The sequence below is a fragment of the Podarcis bocagei genome (genome assembly GCF_964188305.1).
Source record: "Podarcis bocagei genome assembly, chromosome: 1".
NCBI classification, from domain to species: domain Eukaryota; kingdom Metazoa; phylum Chordata; class Lepidosauria; order Squamata; family Lacertidae; genus Podarcis; species Podarcis bocagei.
This window is the reverse complement of record NC_138125.1, coordinates 99,571,544-99,590,961: the sequence shown is the minus strand read 5'-3', so window position 1 is coordinate 99,590,961 and position 19,418 is coordinate 99,571,544. Positions and strand designations below refer to the sequence as shown.

Here is a 19,418-nt window from a genome sequence, read left to right as displayed (position 1 = left end):
CCAAGGTAGAAGAACACGAGTTAAGAATGAAATCCTGGCTTAACAACAGTGATATGCACAGCATTTTAATTATGCAGACACCTGTTCACCACCAACTTTTAGTATTTCATATAGATCACTGAGCAGCCATCTCATAGTAATGACTTTCACCCACTGCCAACCTGGACTGAATCTGAAATGCCATTCTTGGGGTTAAAGGCTAAAATTCCAATTACCAGAAGTATGAGGTATCCAATTTCCTGCATTACCACACTGCTGAAGCACTGCTTGAGTGCTCTATATGTTTTCAGGAACGTGGAATCATGTATAAATTATGACTTATTAAAATATTAGTTGCATTGCTTTATGATTTTAGCAAGTGTTAATAATTGATAGTGAAGGAAAGTCTCATGCAGCACATAGTTTAATATGTTTATTCCTGTTGAAGTGTCTAATACTCAAAGTGATCTGAGAAAGAGCCTTTGTACCATAGAGCTAGCAGGGGGAACAATAAAACAACAGAATGTACCAAGTGATGCACAACTTCTCTGCATGCAAGATTCATTAATAATTATCATGTGTTGAGTTTCTGTTTAATAAAACAGAACATTCAGCACATTGATCCATGGCTTCATAAATCATAGTTTATGGTTCATTAAATCACAGCTCTCTGTTCTGTCCAAACTAATATTTGGCTTAATACAGGTTAAAAAACCAAGGTTATAAAACAGATTCAGAAAATAATCCTGCTTGTTTGTTAACTGATAAGCCAAAAGGTGGGATTGTGGCTCAATATAAGCCAGGATTTCTGTACTGAATGCACTTTGTGATGGCAGAAGGGTTGAGCCAAGGAAGAACACACAATCACAGCACTTACCCACAACTTTACAAACCATGGTTTGTAAGCCATGGACAAACTTCTGAATATTGTCATTCTGTTAGAGTGTCATCAAATATTTAGAAAACAAGAAAGCTGTTTCTGGCATTTCTAGAATAATGTTGATTCAAATCCTTAATAAACCAATTGCATGTGCTCATAGAGAGAAGAAAGCAGAAGTGAGTGTTGCCCACAATGCAGTTTGAGAGTTGGTATCCATAGATGTGCTGTCGAGGGAGGATTCCTGTGGGAGCACAAGTATTATGCGTCTATGTTCTTTTGCCTTTATGGAGCACTGACTTCCCTAAGAATTAACATGATTCTACCTAAAAAGAGACTAGCACCTTTTACTAAGCTGAAAACATATTATAGCCTGATTAAGTTTTAGAATTCTTAATTTTAAAATAGCTTTCTATCAGCTGTTGTTCTGTAGATTTTATTAATCTAGGGCTGCCATACATCCAGATGTTCTTCGGACATTACCGAGATTTCAAAGGCGGATTTGACATCTGGGGGGAATTTCCAAAATGTGGCGCTCAACAACTTTCGGGGTGTCCTGGTTTTTACTTTTTGAAATATGGCAACCCTAAATAATCTTCTGTTGCTGTAATCAGAATATTTGCAAAGTCCTATTCCATTTTCTATCTCCAGTAATATTCACCCTCTGTAGCTCTAATATTATTGTTAATGTCCTTCACCTATATACCTACCCGTATTTTTCGCTCTATAACACGCACCTGACCATAACACGCACGTAGTTTTTAGAGGAGGAAAATCCGTAGGCATGCCACCCGTAGGCATTCCCTCCATAACACGCACAGACATTTCCCCTTACTTTTTAGGAGGAAAAAAGTGAGTGTTATGGTGCAAAAAATACGGTATTTCTTTTCTGTTTCACTTGAAATAACCAAATGCAGATGAGGTAAAGGAAATGGGTTGGATGACACAAAATGTAGAAGACTTATGGACTGTAAGTAGTAGTTCGTGAACTTTTTTTTAAATTTACATTTTTATTCATTCTGTAGCAGATGGTGAGAATCCATCTGCAATTGCCAGTACCTCTTTGCAAAAAGTAAAGCAAACCCCTCCCTGTGAGCTAGCAGCTGACTGCCTCTGGGGAAATGAGGCATTACTGTTATTTATATTTTTCCAAAGCAAACCTCTCAACCTAGTATCTGTATAATTTGGGCCAGACACATCAATGCAGAAAAAAGAAAACCAGAAGAGATTAAGGGGAAAGGAAACCTATTATTCCATCGCTGCCTTTGATACATTGCTCCCTGTAGTGTATTTTATAGTACTTTAGCCACTGTACTGTTTAATATCACAAGTCTTCTACCTTTTCCCTGGAAATATGGCACCACATTTTATATTAGATTTCATTGTAGAGAGCGTATCCTAATCAGTCTCTATTTCACATCATTGCAATAATCTTCTAAAGCTTTTTGGCAATGGTTTACATCCTTCAAAAAAATATAAAATGGTTATTTTCCCTCTCTCTCCCAAAGGCCTTTCTTCATTGTTTAAATTCATTACATCCAACTTTGTTCGACTTTGCTCATAAGGCTACTGTTATGGCTGTTTTCCAAATACCTTTCAATATTTCTGAACTTGTGGTCATTATTGGTGCAGACTACTTGGAATACATGGAAGTGTATTATATGTGAATTGAATACTATTGTGCTGCTGTGCCACTTGGTTCAGCTTTCAGCACAGCATTTAAAATATGCTCCAAGCTAGAAAACACTGCTTCCCCTGCAATTTCCCAGATAGAATCCATTCAGGAGCCAATCTCTAGAATGTTTTGTGGTGTAAGTGGTGGACATTAGATGTGAATTCATAGATGTGTTACTGGAAATAAGTGCACTTAACCTGTATGCATGTATGTCTGCCGTTGTGCATAGGTTGACTTGTTGACTTTTACACATAAAATGAATGTGTGGATGATTCAGACATCCTTGCTGTTTCATGAAATCTATTGATTACACCATACAGGAAATTGAATGTGTTTGAGACATATGTAATTGACATTCATTTAGGCTTGTAACTTGGTCCTGGCAAGTGGATACAATGGAAAACACTCTGAGGAAAACCCACATGTAAGTTGTTGTAGATACCAAGTGCAATGAACAAATCCATGATTGTCATCTTGTTGTCATTTTGCTCAAGTCATTGACATTTATAGTTTGCTCATATCACATGTTAGTGAAATCTGGGGTCTATCTATCTATCTATCTATCTATCTATCTATCTATCTATCATCTATCTATCTATCTATCTATCTATCTATCTATCTATCATCTATCTATCTAATCTGAGATGCCTTTACTGTAGAGCTTTAAGAACCTTTGATTTTCAAACTGTTCTTATTTTACCTCTGTCTATAATGGGAAATAATTTTCTTCTACAACATGGGCAGAGAATGCTCTGGATAACTCAACACACTTGTCATACTACTCTCACTAGATTAACCATGGGGGAACCCTTTCTTTTTTGTACACCCAAGTGTGTAATGATTACTGTTGATCCAATGCAGTCAAACAAAACTGATAGCCTTTTAACATAGCTTGATTTGCTGGAGTGATAGGTGGAAAAATGAATACACAGGCCACATTGAATTATTTCAATATTAACAATTAGGTCCTGTAGTTTAAAATCTCAGCTGTTGCTGCTTTTGGTTTACAGTCACAGGGTTGGATCTGGATTTGTTGTCAACAGAGTTCTGGTCAAGGATAGTCCTGCTGAAGGAAGAAAATTTTCACCATTTCTTCTTCAACCCCTTGCCCCCTGAAAACCTGTTCATTGGTTAGGGGGATTCTCTGGAATGGGGAAGAAGATGCAGGAAGCTGAAAGGGAAAGGGGGGATTGGTGAAGATCATCATCTCCCTGCAGTGGGCTCCCTCCACTGAATCTGAAAGTCCTATCTGCAAAGAGAAGGAGCCCGTGTACTCATGGAAGAGCAATGCTATTTTTCTAGAAAAAGAGGTGTCAAAACTCTCCACAAATGCCTCCCTTGTTCTCTTATTATGGCAATGGCACCTACCTGAGAGGTGCCAGAACTGAGTTCCAGTGAGTTCCAACTGGAAAAAAAAGCTCTGTGAAAGGGCAAATCTGGTTCCAATCCATTGCTTTGAAGAACTGAGCACAGCTCTACAGTGACATGTGGATGATCGGTGGCATAAGGAGAATGCTGCGTAGCATCCCCATTCCCGAATTCATCTGTCATTGTCTCTACATGCATCCTCACTTTCCCAGCTCATATCTGTTCTGAACTCTGTTCGAGCATTTAGTTTTGCAACCTGAATTCCTCAACTGCTTCACTCAAGTGAATGAATAGCAAATGTACTCCTTTGACCTTTTCGGTCATCTTTGGTATAATTTACAGGCTGTTTGCTCTTCCCCTAGAGCATGCCCCCCCAAAAAACCTCATGATAAAAACAGACAGCCAATCAAAGTATGAAATGTTGAAAAGGTTACCACCTTTGGTTTTGCTGTGTCTGTTCAATGTTCATAGCCTTGTTAGCAAGAAATACTCTAACAAGAACAGAAAATGCCATCAGATGAATCATGTTTCTTACAGAGAAACTGAGAGATGATATAAACACAATCAATTTTCATTGCCAATGCAGATAACTATGTCCCAACCTTTCACATCAATCTAGAACATTTCCTCTTAAGTGAATATTGTTGGCCTTTCAAACTACTGATTAAGGTAGTGAGCAGCAGATCTTCAGATATATTTTTGTCTAGTAGCTGTTATATCCTAGATAGTGTAATAGTCAATTCTTCATTTTTTATCATTCATTAAAATTATTTTTATACTACATGAGATATCATAGAACTAGACTTCTAATTCTCATGTAAGATTTTGGGTGGTTTTTTGATATGACAGGCTAATAATGATTTGAAACTAATAGAGTATTCCAGAGAGTTCCACATATTAACTAATTAATTAATAACCAATTTATTTGAAAATCAGTTGCTATGGACTCAGAGAAGGAAACAACTGCTGGTTGTCCAAGTTTCCTGATCAGCTTAGGGAACATTTCTCCTTAGACCTCTAAATTGAGTCGTTCTTATGAAGACTCTTGACACTGAGGTGAGGTGGTGTGATGGCTCAGAAGGTTCAGCTTTTGAGGACAAGGCAGTTTACTTCCAGCTTCTGTGAACAATAGGAGAGTTGAGTTGTTCATCTGGTTAGGACTGATATCTCACATAGGATATAAATGAGAACTGGGAAGAGGTCCGGAGACTTAGTGTGGAGGGCAGGTTGTTTCTCTAGTGTAGGTGGTTTATTTGGTGCCTTGAAAAGCGGCTCAGAATCTGTTCATTTGTTTAAAGGCAGGAAGTTTCCATGAACATATTGCACTTGCTCTAAAATGGTCTCACTGGTTACTAATACATCTGTACGCTCAATTAAAGGTTCTTGTATTGAATTTAAGGCCTGATAAGGTTAGGGTCCAGAGTATTTGGGGGGGGGGGAGACTACCTCTTTATGATCCCCCTTCCTGTCTCGGTATTACTCTGTATTCCATCAGGGAATTTGCCATTGACAAGAAGCAGGTGCTTTTCAATCAGTCTTCAAACTATGGAATTCCTTCCTCCTTGAAGTCATGCTAGCTCTTCCTTTGCTCCACTTGTTTATGTATTTATTACGTTTATATACTGACTTTTTGCCAATGCACCCATGGTGGCTTATAATTTAAAAACACTAAAAGAAGCAAATGATATAAAATGTAGAGTCCTTTCAGGTCAATAATGGTTTTATCATGAGTCTGGGCCTTCCCTCAGTTCTTAAGTCACCTCAGGCAAGGAGTTACCTCAGGCCACTGATGACTCATATAAAGAGCCGGCGGTATGTGCTTTGAGGGGAGGGAGTATGCCTTTTGTTGTTGTTGTGTCTTTTCTTTTTAAGATCTTGCTTAAGCATTGTTTAGATTTGGTTCTTTGCACTTGAGTTTTTAATCTGACTTTTGTTGTTCTGCTTTTTTGAATGATGGCATCAACATGAGAACATGTCTGACTCACAGGCTGAATTTCTCCAGTCTGCCATTGCCAAGCTCAATTGCCCCTGAAAATGGTATTTCAGCTGTTCAAACATCTTTGCCCCACCTTTCCACTAAAAAGTGCTTAAGGTGCCTATTTTGCACTGGCAAAAATCTCATGCATGTTCTAAAGGCAGGCCAGGCCATGTGTAAATAGGGATTTTTGCAAAAGCAAAATGCGTGAAATCAGCTGTTGGGGAAAACAAAAGCCTCTGGCTGCTTGAAAGAAACAATCTTGCCTTGTAAACCTCCAAACCAACCACAGTGCAATATGGTCTTCACAATCCAAGTCCTCACTTCAAATCTCCCATCCTATCAGAAATCTACTGCATCACTTGCTCTGCTTAAAGCTCCCCCTCGCACTTGGAGTGGACCGGATAGAAATAGTGGGGGATGTGACATAGAAACAGGTGCCACCTGTCAGAGAGACTGCTTGTCTGACTTGTTATAAGTCATTATACCTCAGTTCTACCACAGCACTGTTGCTTTGGGAAGGTTTTGGCTAAGAGAAAACTTATTTCTTTTTAATTTCAAGCTGTACATAATGTAGATGCCACTGCAAGTTTTCTGGTTTCCTCTTCACCTGGCTGTCAGAAGCAGCCAAATTTTTTTAACTAGAATTATTGACTTCTTATTTTTGTTGTTTTTAGCATTTAAATAAGCTCAGCTTGCTGCATACCAGAGAAGGGAGGGTAAAAGGGTGTGGGTGTTAACATAACTCTTGGACTGACCTGATTCTATTCCCAGTGCAGGATGTTCTCATGCTTTGCAGAGGTAGGATGCCTACATATTGTGATAATATTTTGAAGCACAGAAGCATTTGGAAGGATAAGAAACAGTTATGGGATAGAAATATGTCACTCTGACAGATAGGAAGGTGGGGGATATAAATCAGCAATGTTGGTTTACAATGAGCGTTCCTCCACGGTCCTGTGTACACTATGATATTACACTGTGATATTTTGTTGTGTTATAAAATAGTTTATTATGCAATAAACCACTGTGGTAGAAGAGGGTATTCACAGCACTGGGCTGCAGCACCAAAACAGCGGAAGGGACAAGGAACATTCAGACTCTGATGGAGCCAGCCATCACTATCCACATCACTGGTCCACAGCTCAGTGTTCTCACCTACCATTGCAACTACCCACTATTGCCAGTCACTTGCACCCTTTCTTGGCCCTGCCAGTAGTCTTCCTGGTCCTAGTGGTCCTGGGGTGGGACTTTAAAATAGAAGGTCAAAGTCCCTCTTCTCTGGACTGTCAGTGGCAGAAGGCAGATGTTATTTTATCTTCTCAGTGCAGTGCCCAACATCATATCGAAAGGAAGTGGTATTTCAGATATCTGGGGCCCAAGTCATTAGGGTTTTAAACACCCTGAATCAGGCCCAGAAATGAACTTGCATCTAATGCCAGCTGTTTTAAAACATGAGTTTTAAAGGGATCCTTAGTCCGTAATCTGCTGCATTTTGGGCCAGTTGACGTTTCTACATCATCTTTGAGAGCATTCCCACACAAAACATTTTACATTAAACCAGTCTGAAAGTTACCAGAGCATGGTTCAAACTCCAGCTCACAGTACATTGCACTAGTGGTACCAGCATAATTTTCTTTTCATTTTTAAGGAAGAATGACAGAGAGGAAAAGAGAATGCACAACGTATCTATGTAGCAAAATATTAAAAGCAGTTGCCGTTCTTTAGGCTGTGGTATATTGTAGGCCATGTACCTATAAAGGTTTAAACTATAGATGTAGCTTTCATAATTTTTCATGTAATCATTATACTAAGTTAATTATTGACCATGGGAGTGGCATATTATACATTTTAGAAGTAAGTCAATAAATAAATATTACCTGTTTGTCTAATAGCTATATCTCTTCTTCAACCAGGATTAATAACTATAATTATAGATATGTTAAATTTAGGCCAACTATCAGTGGAGAGTGGGAATTCTACTATAACTATTATTAACAACCTGGTATGAAATTTTTAATAAATTCCATTATTTATGTTTAGAATAGTTTTTAAACCACTTGATCAAAGAGATATCCTAGTAGTGTACAAATAAAATTGTACATAAACACATACACACACAACCATAAATCAACATTATTTGGATACTCGCTTGTTGAGGAGAAAGATGAGCAAATGATATTAAAAGATATTTATTAAATGATAGATTAAGTGATATATTCTACTAAAGCAACATTGGTGAATAGATTGTGAGCTGTACCACACTGCTCCTGTGGTCTGAACTGAGAAGCATAATGTATTGAGAATTGTATTTCATGTTGTCTTGCAAAGGTTATTGAGTCTTGCAATATCCTGGAATATTAGTTGCATTGACTCTGGGGTATTTTTATTTTTTGGAGAAATGAAAAAGATCACACAAACACAGACATTTTTCTGAAGTACAGTGGTACAGTACCTCGGTTTTTGAATGCCCTGGAAGTCTAACATTCCAGTTTTTGAATGCTGAAAACCTCGAAGTAAATGCTTCCGTTTTCTAATGCGCCTCAGAAGTCAAACGGCTTCCACTGAGTGTTTCCCAGTTTTCTCAATTAAATTTGTATACCGCCATTTGCGCCTTAGTTTTCAAACGTTTCGGAATACAAACGGTATTTCAGAACGGATTAGATTCGAAAACTGAGGTAGCGCTGTGCTTCCTTCATAAGCAGGGCTGCTGTATAACAATATGTACCAGTGTGTGCTATCCTGGATAGTTTCCAAAGAACTGAATAGGCTGGGGAGTTGATAAATAGCACCTTTTACCCCGTTTTAATCCAGCTTCATGTGGTGATTGAAATGTTGTAATATTTAATTTGATGGTCTATTCTAGTGCCATTTAGAAATAATTACTATACTCAGTGTTATTTTTCATGTCAAACAGAAAAGATATCTCTCCCTCTCTCGCTCTGTTTTTTCCTAACAAGAAAAAAGTATAATCACACAGGATTGCCATTTAGTTGTGTTAGTAATGGACAGAGCCATGCTACAAAACTATCAATTTAACTATGGCACATATTAACTGTCTCTGCCTAAGCCACTTGAGAAACCTCTTTTGGCCCCAAAACTTTCTGGGCATCGTACTTTCCAGTGTTGTCTTTCATACTTGGAAAGCTCATAAGACTTACTTTGCACACATATATTTACTTGAACTAGTATGTATGGTCAGGGGTGTAGGAAGGGGGGTGCAGTGAGTGCGGGCTGACCCGGGTGTCACCACTGGGGGGGGGGTGACAAAATGTCAGGCGGTACTCACTGTGGGGCCTGCAGCACGCCTGAGCCGCATGTCTCTCCTGGGAGAGATGTGGTGGCTTGGGTGTGCACAGGCTCTGCGCTGCCCAAATGGTCCGCCCGCTGCCCCCCCCCAGATGTAGGGCGGCTGAGTGGGAGGAGGCAGGCAGACTCCAGAGGCCCTGCAGTGTGCCCCACCCCTATGGGCGTCTTGCCCCACCCCTGGGCGCACTGCACCAGGCACCCAGCAGCTTTCTCCACCACTGTGTGTGGTGTAGTGGTTAGAGTGTTGGACTCGGACCTGGGAGAACAAGGTTCAAATCCCCACTTGGTCATGAAACTCACTGGGTGACGTCAGACCAGTCACAGCCTTTCAGCCTAACCTACCTCATAAGGTTGTTGTGGGGATTAAATGAGGAGAGAGAGAACCATGTATGCCATCTTGAGCTCCTCGAAGAAAAGGTGGGATATAAAGGCAATAGATAAATAAAAATAGGATATATGCTTTTTAATTGCACTTGGAGTATTCCTATAACATCAGAGCCAGAATACATGCAAGTTTTCAGACTAGATTTCAACCAAGGATTTTCAGTTACAGGACACTCTGTTCAGTTGTTCAGAAATGTGTTCACTGTGAGGACACAATGCTTTGGTAACAAGCTCCACCTCCATGCTATGTCCATTTGTGAATGCCTGAAAAGACTGCATTGTATGGGGCTGCAATGTATGTATTGGGGCTCTTCTTCAGCCAATTCTGTTAATATTGTTATGAGTTTTTCAGGGTGGGCAGATCCTTCTAAATTCTTAGATTTAGCTAATATTTGGACCTGGTACAAAACCTTGCACAAATGGAATGACTTTGTTGGCTACAACTCATTGCCATTTGCCATAATGCCATGCCCCTATGCATGTTCATTGGACAACTGAATGGGGCTCTCACTTCCAAGGCTGGGCTGCAGCCATCCAGGATTCTCTGAAGGAGCACTGCTCATGTGAGTAGCCTGTTTATGTGAGAATTCAGTTGCAAAGAGCAGTTAGCTTAGCAAATGTATGAGCTGTTTATAAGTTCTCTGATGAAGAGCTGCTCCTTACTGACATGTGGTAAAACAGCCATAGGCAAACTCGGCCCTCCAGATGTTTTGGAACTACAACTTCCATCATCCCTATCTAACAGGACCAGTGGTCAGGGATGATGGGAATTGTAGTCTCAAAACATCTGGGGGGCCGAGTTCGCCTATGCCGGAGGTAAAATAACAGGGTCACAGGAACATAGGGAGCTGCCTTATACCAACTTTGAGAATTGGTCCATCTAGTTCACTATTAAACTAAATACTGACTTGCAACATTCCAGGCTTTCTGACAGGGGACATTCCTAGTTCTACCTTGAGTGGCCAAAGATTGAGTCTGGGACCTCCTGTGTATAAAACATGCTCTACAACTGATTGCAACCTTTCAGACCAACCCCACTTCAACTTCTGTCTCTTGAATCAGTTCTAAGCAAGCACATTGTAACTATGCAAATTTGAAAACCCTCACCTGCTGGTGATTTGCCAGTTTTCCTTAAAATATAAATATAAATCCAAGCACACCTTAGTTGTGATCTGGATGTATTCTGTAACATTTTCAAGACCCAAAGAAATTCAATCAAAAGTGTGGGGGTGGGATGCCAAACTAACTTTATTAAATGCAATTGGTGTATGTTTCATTGAATCAACTAAGCAGTGTTTTTATTTTAATTTATTACTCTCTTTCACCCTAAGGTACTTGGGTGGGTTACAGCAATTAATTTGTATTTATTTTTCCACCACAGTGAAAGCGGCAACAACCTGGCATTTCTAAGAGAATAAACAATAAAGGATATTCAGCCATGGACAAAAAGCAGCATCTAGTGAAAAAGGAATTTAGCAAAAGATTTTCTTTGGACAGTACTCTCATGGTGAGTACAAAAGCATATCTATAGTTTTGGATATCTTTTTGGCATTGGGCGCTTGGGCCTTTCATTGCTGTGACCCTTTGTAACAGACATCCTTGAAGACTTGTTGAAGACCTTGTATTGTCAAAATTGCAAGAGAGATTTTTTCTAAATAGCCAAATGTAAGTAAATGCTAAAAGACTATTATAGCTCAGCCAAAATGCAACTGTTGATAGGAACATGACACCTTGTTCATCTAGATCAGAATCTCAGAAGAAAAATGATGCCTTGTCCAGCGGAGTTTAGTGGATCTGGGATGCCCTGGTATAGGGGTGTCATTGATAAAGTTTTGTCAAGCTGAAAACCCAAAGTGGTTTAATCAGAGAACATTGCTTCAAGAAAACTTACGTGGTTAAATAATGTTCAGATAACAAAGATATATATTTCTGTGTCTGTGTTCTATAGCCATTTGTACAGTGCTTTTAAAGTATACATCAAAAACTAATGTCAGTATGATGAGTACGCATGATCATACAAGCATCACTGGAAACCAGGATTGTCTGTAACCTACTGTTGAGAGCACACTTGATGGCAAACCTTGGTTTGAAATGGTCCTGTTAATGTCAGTGTTCATTTTGGCTGCTGTGAACAAAGATTGAACCTAAAACATTGCTGTCTCTCAATAAGCGACTTAGATGTGTTTTCTTGGTTAGACTTTTTCTCCCCTAATAAAGGACTTGGGGTCACTCCACACATTACATTTTCAAAGTGTTCTCCTAAGAAGTGACAAACGCAATTCATGGACCTGTGCCTGGATGCCACTCTACTGAACATACACTTGGTAGACATTCTTTTACATAGAGCAAATGCATGGTACCTAATGTCCTCTGGTATAAGACGTTAGTGATATGTTGAGCACTGAAACTCCATTGTTACTTATGTGAAACATTCTTTTTTTAGGCATGCTTCAGACAACAAGCATGTACATGCCCCCATAATACTGTTCTACAAAGACATCATATGGCCATATTATCATATTACTCAACTCTGCCAAACACTGAACAGAGAGAGCTTCCTCTCCAGTAGTTGTCAACACATCCACATTTTAGGGAGTTTCTGTCAACTTTGCAACAGTATTTGGATGGGGGAGAAGTCCTGACCCACCCAGTTCTTTGAAACAGTTTAAATTTATGGATTTAAATTTAACGCTGCTGGTGAAAGAAATGCAGAATTCTTTTTCAACCATGTCATGGCAGGATTCTTTGGAAAGCAGAAAGCAGAGGTGGAGCTGAATATCAAATCATGATAACTCCTGAGAATTACAGCATGCTCTAAAACTCTCCTTGCTCATCTGTCTAATGGCTAATGTTTGTGCCGTAACATTGAATGTGTTTAGTCAGCAGAGTAAGCTCTGCTAAAGCTAATGGGATACATTTGCAAATAAATATGGAGAGGAGAAGCAATAATAGGAAGCCAAAAAGGGGGGAGGACAGCGCGGAAATACCAAGTAGCCGCATTCAGGCCAAAGTCATGTCCGTGAGTCTGCTTCCTTGCCTCCACTTCCAGCATAATGAATTTGTGGGCTTCTAAGCAGTGAGAGAAGAGCAGCATTATTTTCAAAGAAATTAAGTTCCCAGGGTCAGCATTTCAGGAGGTCGCTGACATATTTAGTGACTACCCTTCAAATGTGAGAAAGCTGGTATGAGATTTCTAAGGATGATGAAATCAGCTGACCCAGGAAAGAATGGAAAGTAGAGATGAAAATCAAAGTATTTCTGGGTCAGTAATAGAGCAGTTGCAGAGATGAAAGGAGAGCCTTCTGCCTTGTAAAATAAATCAAGGTACATCCCTTTAACCCGAACAAGGTAATTCATCAGCAGCGGCAGCACAGCAAGTTGTGGGAGTCTCACAGTAGTGTAGCTTGCAGGAAACTTTTAGGGTTGCTTACTACCATAATATGCTAATAATATAAAGCAGAGCTTCTGTGGCTTTAGATCTGGGTTTGAAAAGCAAAGTGACAGGTGATGCTTTCTCCTCGGTTCATATCCAAATGGGAGGGAAATAATCTGAAACTTATGCTTGTTATGCACTTAAAAAAACGCAGAGAAGTCTGGACAAGAAAAGGGAGTAACTCCATAACCACAACCTAGCATACTAGTCGCATTGGGTATGTGAGGACTAATTGTCCAGTCAGCTTTCTGCCCCACCTTAGCTGTAATTATCCTTTGGCTGGGAGAAAGGAGCCTAGTTACAACCAGACTAGATTATTGCAATAAGGTCCACAAGGGACTGCATTAAAAGATGTTTTGGATTCTTCAGTTGGTACAGAATGTGGTGAATTCTGGACTCTTGTGGGGGCAATCAAAGAATAGAACACCAATATGATACTGGCTGCACTGGAGGCTAGATTGTTTTCAGGGCTAGTTTAAAGTGTTGGTGATGACTTTTAAAGCTCTAAACAGTGCGTAGCCAAGTTGTTTGAAGGGCTATTTGTACTTGTATAAACATGTCTGGGTCTAGAGATAGGTTCAGGTAGTTGTGCGCCCGCCATCAATATATATTAGGTTGGCAGGCACTAGAATTAACCTGTGGCCTTCCAGATGCTGTTGGTCTACAACTCCCAGCATTCCTGACCATTGGATATTATGGCTGGGGTTGATGGGAATTGGAGTCCAACATCTGGAGGGACACAGGTTTACAACCCTTGTACTATATAGGATGGGGTCTTTTTGGTGTTGACCCCATGCTTAATGGAAACTTAGAACTTCATTCTCTAGGTATGTATTCATGGACCATATTTTGCTGCTTTTTAAACAGGCATGGAAGACATTCATATTTCAAACTGTTTATAACTGACACTTGGAATGTTTGGCTCATTTTCAACTGTTGGCTGATCTAATGCTTTTATTTCAAGCTGCTTCTACAAATATTTAAATATTTAAGTATATAAATAAACTGGTTCGATCATGCATACTTGAATCTGTGCATGATAGGTAACGTCTGTGTTCATGCCAGTGGAATTTAGAATGTGGCAAAGAAAAGTATGCTGGGAAAAGGTCTATTCACCCGCCCCCTTTACAGTACTTGTCAGCACTGCCATCCCTGGAAATGTATCCTATCTAAAGCTCTGAATAGCCACCCACTTCCAGTCCGTATAGACCAGTAGTTGCTAATATGATGCCTATAGCCACTCATCTGCTTGCATAGGTTTTTATTGGTGATCACAAGGCCTCTCCCCCACTCCTCACCCTATTGAAATTGGACTTGAAACAAGCTTTCTGTTTTAGCGGATTGAATAAGCTGTGTGTGTGTGTATGGTGACCATGACAGCCTAACTGCTTGGCAAATGCACCCACTGGCTCAAAAAGGATGCTAACCCCTAGTATATACAATACTGAGCTAGATGGACCAATGGTCCAACTTGGTGTAATGCTATGTTGGTGCTATTTTCCTGTACACAATCACCATGTTTGCAACTAGCATACTAGTACAGAATTACCCTAAGTCAATAAATGTTAAGTTCTCTGTCCAGCCCCCTTCAATATTGAACAGACAGCTTTTGCCAATGCATTCAATATATGAGGCAGGCACTGTATTTAAAATAAGGACAACAAAACTGGTATTCAGAATGCAGAGAAGGCATTACATCATAACGTCTGGCTCCAAGTATTATTTTAGAAGGGGAGTCTAGACCCCAAATCAGAATGCAGCTAGTTAAAAATAGTTTCATGACTTGTAAATACGTACATTCCTATTTTCTGTCTCCTGTCACAAGCACATCACAACTTTGTAGTGCTGTAAATCAGAATTCAGAAATGCACATTAATTAATTAGCTAGGATAATGTATAGTTCTTACAGCTCATACATAATCTACTGTATATTCATTTTCAAAGTTAAATGTGCAATGTGGGACATTTTATCAACACTCAGTTTAAGTGTTTTCATTTTCAAAGAAGTCAGATAACATTTAATAACGTGGATATAGTGTTGTTGTTGTTGTTGTTGTTGTTGTTGTTGTTGTTGTTGTTAACATTTGTCTACAGCCCTTCATCCATAGATATCAGGGCAGTTCACAGCATAAAAATACAAGATAAAAACACAAAATACATAATAGAAACAAGAACAAAACAAAAACCTGCTGACCCCCTTCCATAAATGATATTATGTTAGGGCTGTTCAAATGGTGATCATAGTTTTTTTAAAAAATTTGAGTTGTGCATCAGAAAAATTGGGCTGCTGTTGTGGCTATTAAAACTACTACCCGGAAGAATTATAAGCTTTCTTCAAATACATTCTTTATATATATATAAAGTCCTTCTGTAACCAAGTAGAAGAAAAAAAACAAACCAAAACCACTCACATTATAGACCAAATCATTATTACTGTGAGGAACTGTTGCTTTTTTCACACACTCTGTACAGTGCTCCCTGTGAAAATAATAAAAGACCCACCAGAAACGGAGGCCTTTGCCTGACCTAAAACTGTTCAGTTTTCTCCAGGACACATTTTGATCAGAAAAAGTCAGTGCTTCAAGCTGTGCTCTTTATTTACGAGAGTAATTCCCAAGCTGGCTAGGGAATTGCCTTGGATTGACACTTGCAGCTGTGATGGCATTTAGCTGAGCAGCCTTCTTGAGAACGTTTCATCTTTACAAGTAGCTAGCCTCTATAAAGTAGAAGTTTTTAAAGGGTGGGTTTTTTCGTGTTTTTTTTAATGGGCAGCTTTCCACTTTCAAAAGAAGAGTGCAGTGAATTGTTTCTTAGGAGGCTGATTGCCTCTGCTCTCACCTTTTCAAAGCTTAGCTATATACCACTGTGATTTGCAATCGGATTAGTCTTAACAAGTGAGATGCCTGTAATATTTGCTGCTCACGGTTGGGAGGCATGGAATTGACTGGTGAACAGGAGCGCTGCCAGGTCTGAGGGGCTGTCCTAGTTCTTCCGCTCTCCCTTAGCTTACCAGGTGGTGGCAGGAGCCAGGAGGTGTCCCTTTTTAACACTTAAAGAAGTCTGGCTGGAGGGTGTAACATCACCACTACCGAGGAAAATGCTTACTAACACGTGAACATTTATACTTCTACCTGTTCTATGTTACCCTTTACTATTCAGTCTACATCTATTTACCCCAGTATTATCTGAGGTGCCAAGCTCATCATCATATCATTACCTTCAGTCTGATCCCCATACTAACAGCCCTTTTGGGACAAGCTGTGTTTCCCCTGAACAATAGTCATTCCCAGATCTGCTCCGTGCTGAAGAGGACTGCAGATAGCTATTTGCTAGCTTCCAGAGAGGTAGCTGAGGTTGTCTGTTTAGTGAAAACAACAGAGCTTTTGGGCACAACTAAGGACAAATCCATACTTACCTTTGCTCTGTATTTCTAGGCACAAGCCCATGCTTTAAACTTCCTGTCTAAGCACTGTCCCCCCCCCCTGTACTTTCCCCGCAAAAGCCCACTCCTTACTTCTGAATTGGCACAAACAGCAATCTGCAGAAAACCTGAATTGCTGTTTGTTCCGATTCAGTGTTGGGGAAAGTGGTGGGGCAAAAATAAAAAGAGTGTTTGGACCTATGCCCAGAAAGCACAGGGCAACAGGTAAGTGTAGATGTCTGCTTTAACATTCTATGGCCTTTTAAATGTATTTGTTGGAGGACGGGTTATTGGTTTGTTTTTGTTTTATTATGATCTTCAGATGAGGGGCATTATACAAATTAAATAATAAATAAATAAAGTAAAATAAAAACAGGGTCAAATTAGTGGTCTTTAGGATTGTGAGAAGTACTGTGCTTCCAGCTAATTTTATGCCTTCCCCCGCACAATCATGTTTGTAGTTTTGCAAACCAAGGTAATAAGAATAATTAGGTCTTGTTTTCCAAACTGTAAGGTGACCCACCTGAAAGATGGCAAAGAATGTGCCCTTTAACCATATTCAAGGTAAAATGAATGTGTGATTTCCCCTCAACCTCAGAAGGGGAAGGTGCCATCCCTCAGCACTCTAACTTATTAAGACAACAGGCAGACCAAGCTGGTGTGATACATTACGTACTGTCAAGAAACAGGCACTGAAGCTGTGTATTTAAAACAGTATATTAAAAGTTAAGCAGTTCTATGTAACCTTTACCCTGCATTGCTTTGTCAATATTATCACCCTTATGAATCAGCCTTTAAGCCTTGGATTTGAAGCATTTATTTATCATACCATAAAATCTCAATAACTAAGAACACCCTCAGAATAAAATTTGATTTACAATCTTGGCATGTTTGTGTGTCTGGATGTTTCTCCTCTGGCTGCTCAGTCAAATACTCCTCCCTATACCCCCAAATTAGTGATAGGCAGTCAATTCTACCACCTCCCTGCCAAGTATTTGCCTCGTGACTACTAGTCCACAGCATGAACAGGCAATGTGTGTGGCAATAAAGGAGACATCAGCAAATCTGTGGCTAAGTTGTCTATTTGAGTTAGATGAAATTTACATAAAATTGCTGGGTTTCCTTAAGATTAATTATTCTAATATTTTAAGTCTGGATTAAATGTGAACATTTGAGTTGGCTCTTGGGCAATTTTGCAGATCTATGGACATGTTCACACTGTGCCCGGTGCATGCAATGGGTTTTGGGGGTGAGTGCCACAGCACACATCCTGACCTGTTACACACACACACACACACACACACACACACACACACACACACACACACACTTTGTTCACCCAGCCACTTTGTTCATAGAATGAAAATGCCCTACCCACATGGAAATACCAGCTCCATTTTTGTAACTAACATATTGTATGGCATAATATACTTGTATACAAACAAGTATGTGAGTTAAGGTGTCTGGGTACAGAGTATGGCAGCAGGACTCCCTTATCTTTAATTGCTGGGTAGGAGAGGGAATTTTGATGACTGCAGATAGTTTTTCAGGGCTGAGGAAAGTTGTGTTTACTGAGGGCCAAACTACCAATAGCCAGGGTCATTGCTAGATGCTTAAAAGATTTGAGGCACCAAGCACGTGGGGTAGGAGGGCTTTAACTCTCACCCTTCCTGTCACTGTTGTGGTCCTGATCCAGATTGGACTTCTTTGTGTACGTTTTCTATTGCAAAAAAGACCCAGCAAATTGAATGGGACCCTTTTTGCAATGTATATTGCAAGTATGGGGTCCCTAATCTGCATTGGGATCCCAGTGGCAAAGAGTTAAGGGATCCAACCCCCAATACTAACAATGTGGTGTGGGGAGGTTGTGATTCTGTATACAAGGGCAGAACTATGCCATTAGGGGCACATGCAGTTTGGCTCTGAAATTCCATCTTCTACACAATTAATAAAGATAAAGAAGCTGTGTTTTCCTTTGTGCATCACTGCTCTTCTCATAAAACATTCTGTTACAGTAGTGAGGGTGTTGTTTGACTCTAAGTAGTAATCCAATATTCTGCTACGTGAATCGTCCTTAAAAAATCATGAACACCTTCCCTCCCCATTGCCTTCTTATTCTAACTTACAGCAAAGTTATTTCCAAAACCAAAATGCTTCCAGTGCTAGCTATATTCTTTCAAAAACTTTCAGAATTCTAATTGTTCTGTGGAACTGAAAAGTAACATTGCCATATTTATAGTATATCAATATTTGAATGGCATAGGGAATGGAATTTGTGTTGAACATGAAAGAAGAGAAAAATATTTCAGATGGGTTCAGGATCATGTGCTTTACTTCAGTTTTTAATGTTTCTCTCTTTTTAATCCTACCATATCTGCAAGTTGATATTTCCTGCCACATTATTTAAGATATACAGTCCTACAGGCATGTGAGCACAGCCAAGTTAGCTTTGAACTCACACTTCTGATTTTAATGCACACACAATAAAGTAACAAAAAATGCCTGGAGGAAAGATAGGGGTTTTTTAAAAAATGAAACACTTTAAAATATGATTTTGAACACCCAGGAGCTGTTTCTAAAAGGAATTATGCTTTCTGAACCAGTTCCTGTTTATTTGGAAAAGTTATTTCAATTATACATTGGATTAAGGCAATCAAGGCAATTATTGCTGATCACATTTTTTAAAAACTTGCCTATCCAGAAATGAATTCATTTATTCTCAGATATTTCTAAGTCACTTTTCAAGACTATTGCCTTCCAAAGGTGCCTTATGTTAATAACAAATTTAAGATTACATTAAAATGTACAATGCAAATCACAATAGTACAACCATTTAAAAAACGTCCATAGATTAAAATGCAACCAATGATGATAACAACCTCAGCAGCAGCCCATATACTAAAATATTTCTTCAATCAAAAGCCAAGAGAAACAGATGAATTTTCCTCTTTAAAAACCTCAACTGAACCAGACAGCTGTTTACCTCTCAGAAGAAAA

General features: G+C 39.4%; 1 protein-coding gene across 3 annotated transcripts in view; it reads left to right on the top strand.

The window, feature by feature from the left end:
* The window catches only part of NCKAP5 (NCK associated protein 5), a 548,005-nt gene that overhangs the window by 40,630 nt on the left and 487,957 nt on the right, over positions 1–19,418 (top strand). Inside the window, exons 2-3 of one of the 3 annotated variants that reach the window (XM_081199369.1) lie at positions 1,774–1,826; positions 10,949–11,074. In XM_081199369.1, the coding sequence (XP_081055495.1) occupies positions 11,006–11,074 (69 nt within the window). In that variant the 5' untranslated portion in view covers positions 1,774–1,826; positions 10,949–11,005. Of the gene's footprint in view, positions 1–1,773; positions 1,827–10,948; positions 11,075–19,418 lie in introns of those variants that run through there. The other 2 variants (XM_081199370.1, XM_081199372.1) reach the window with 2 other exon arrangements.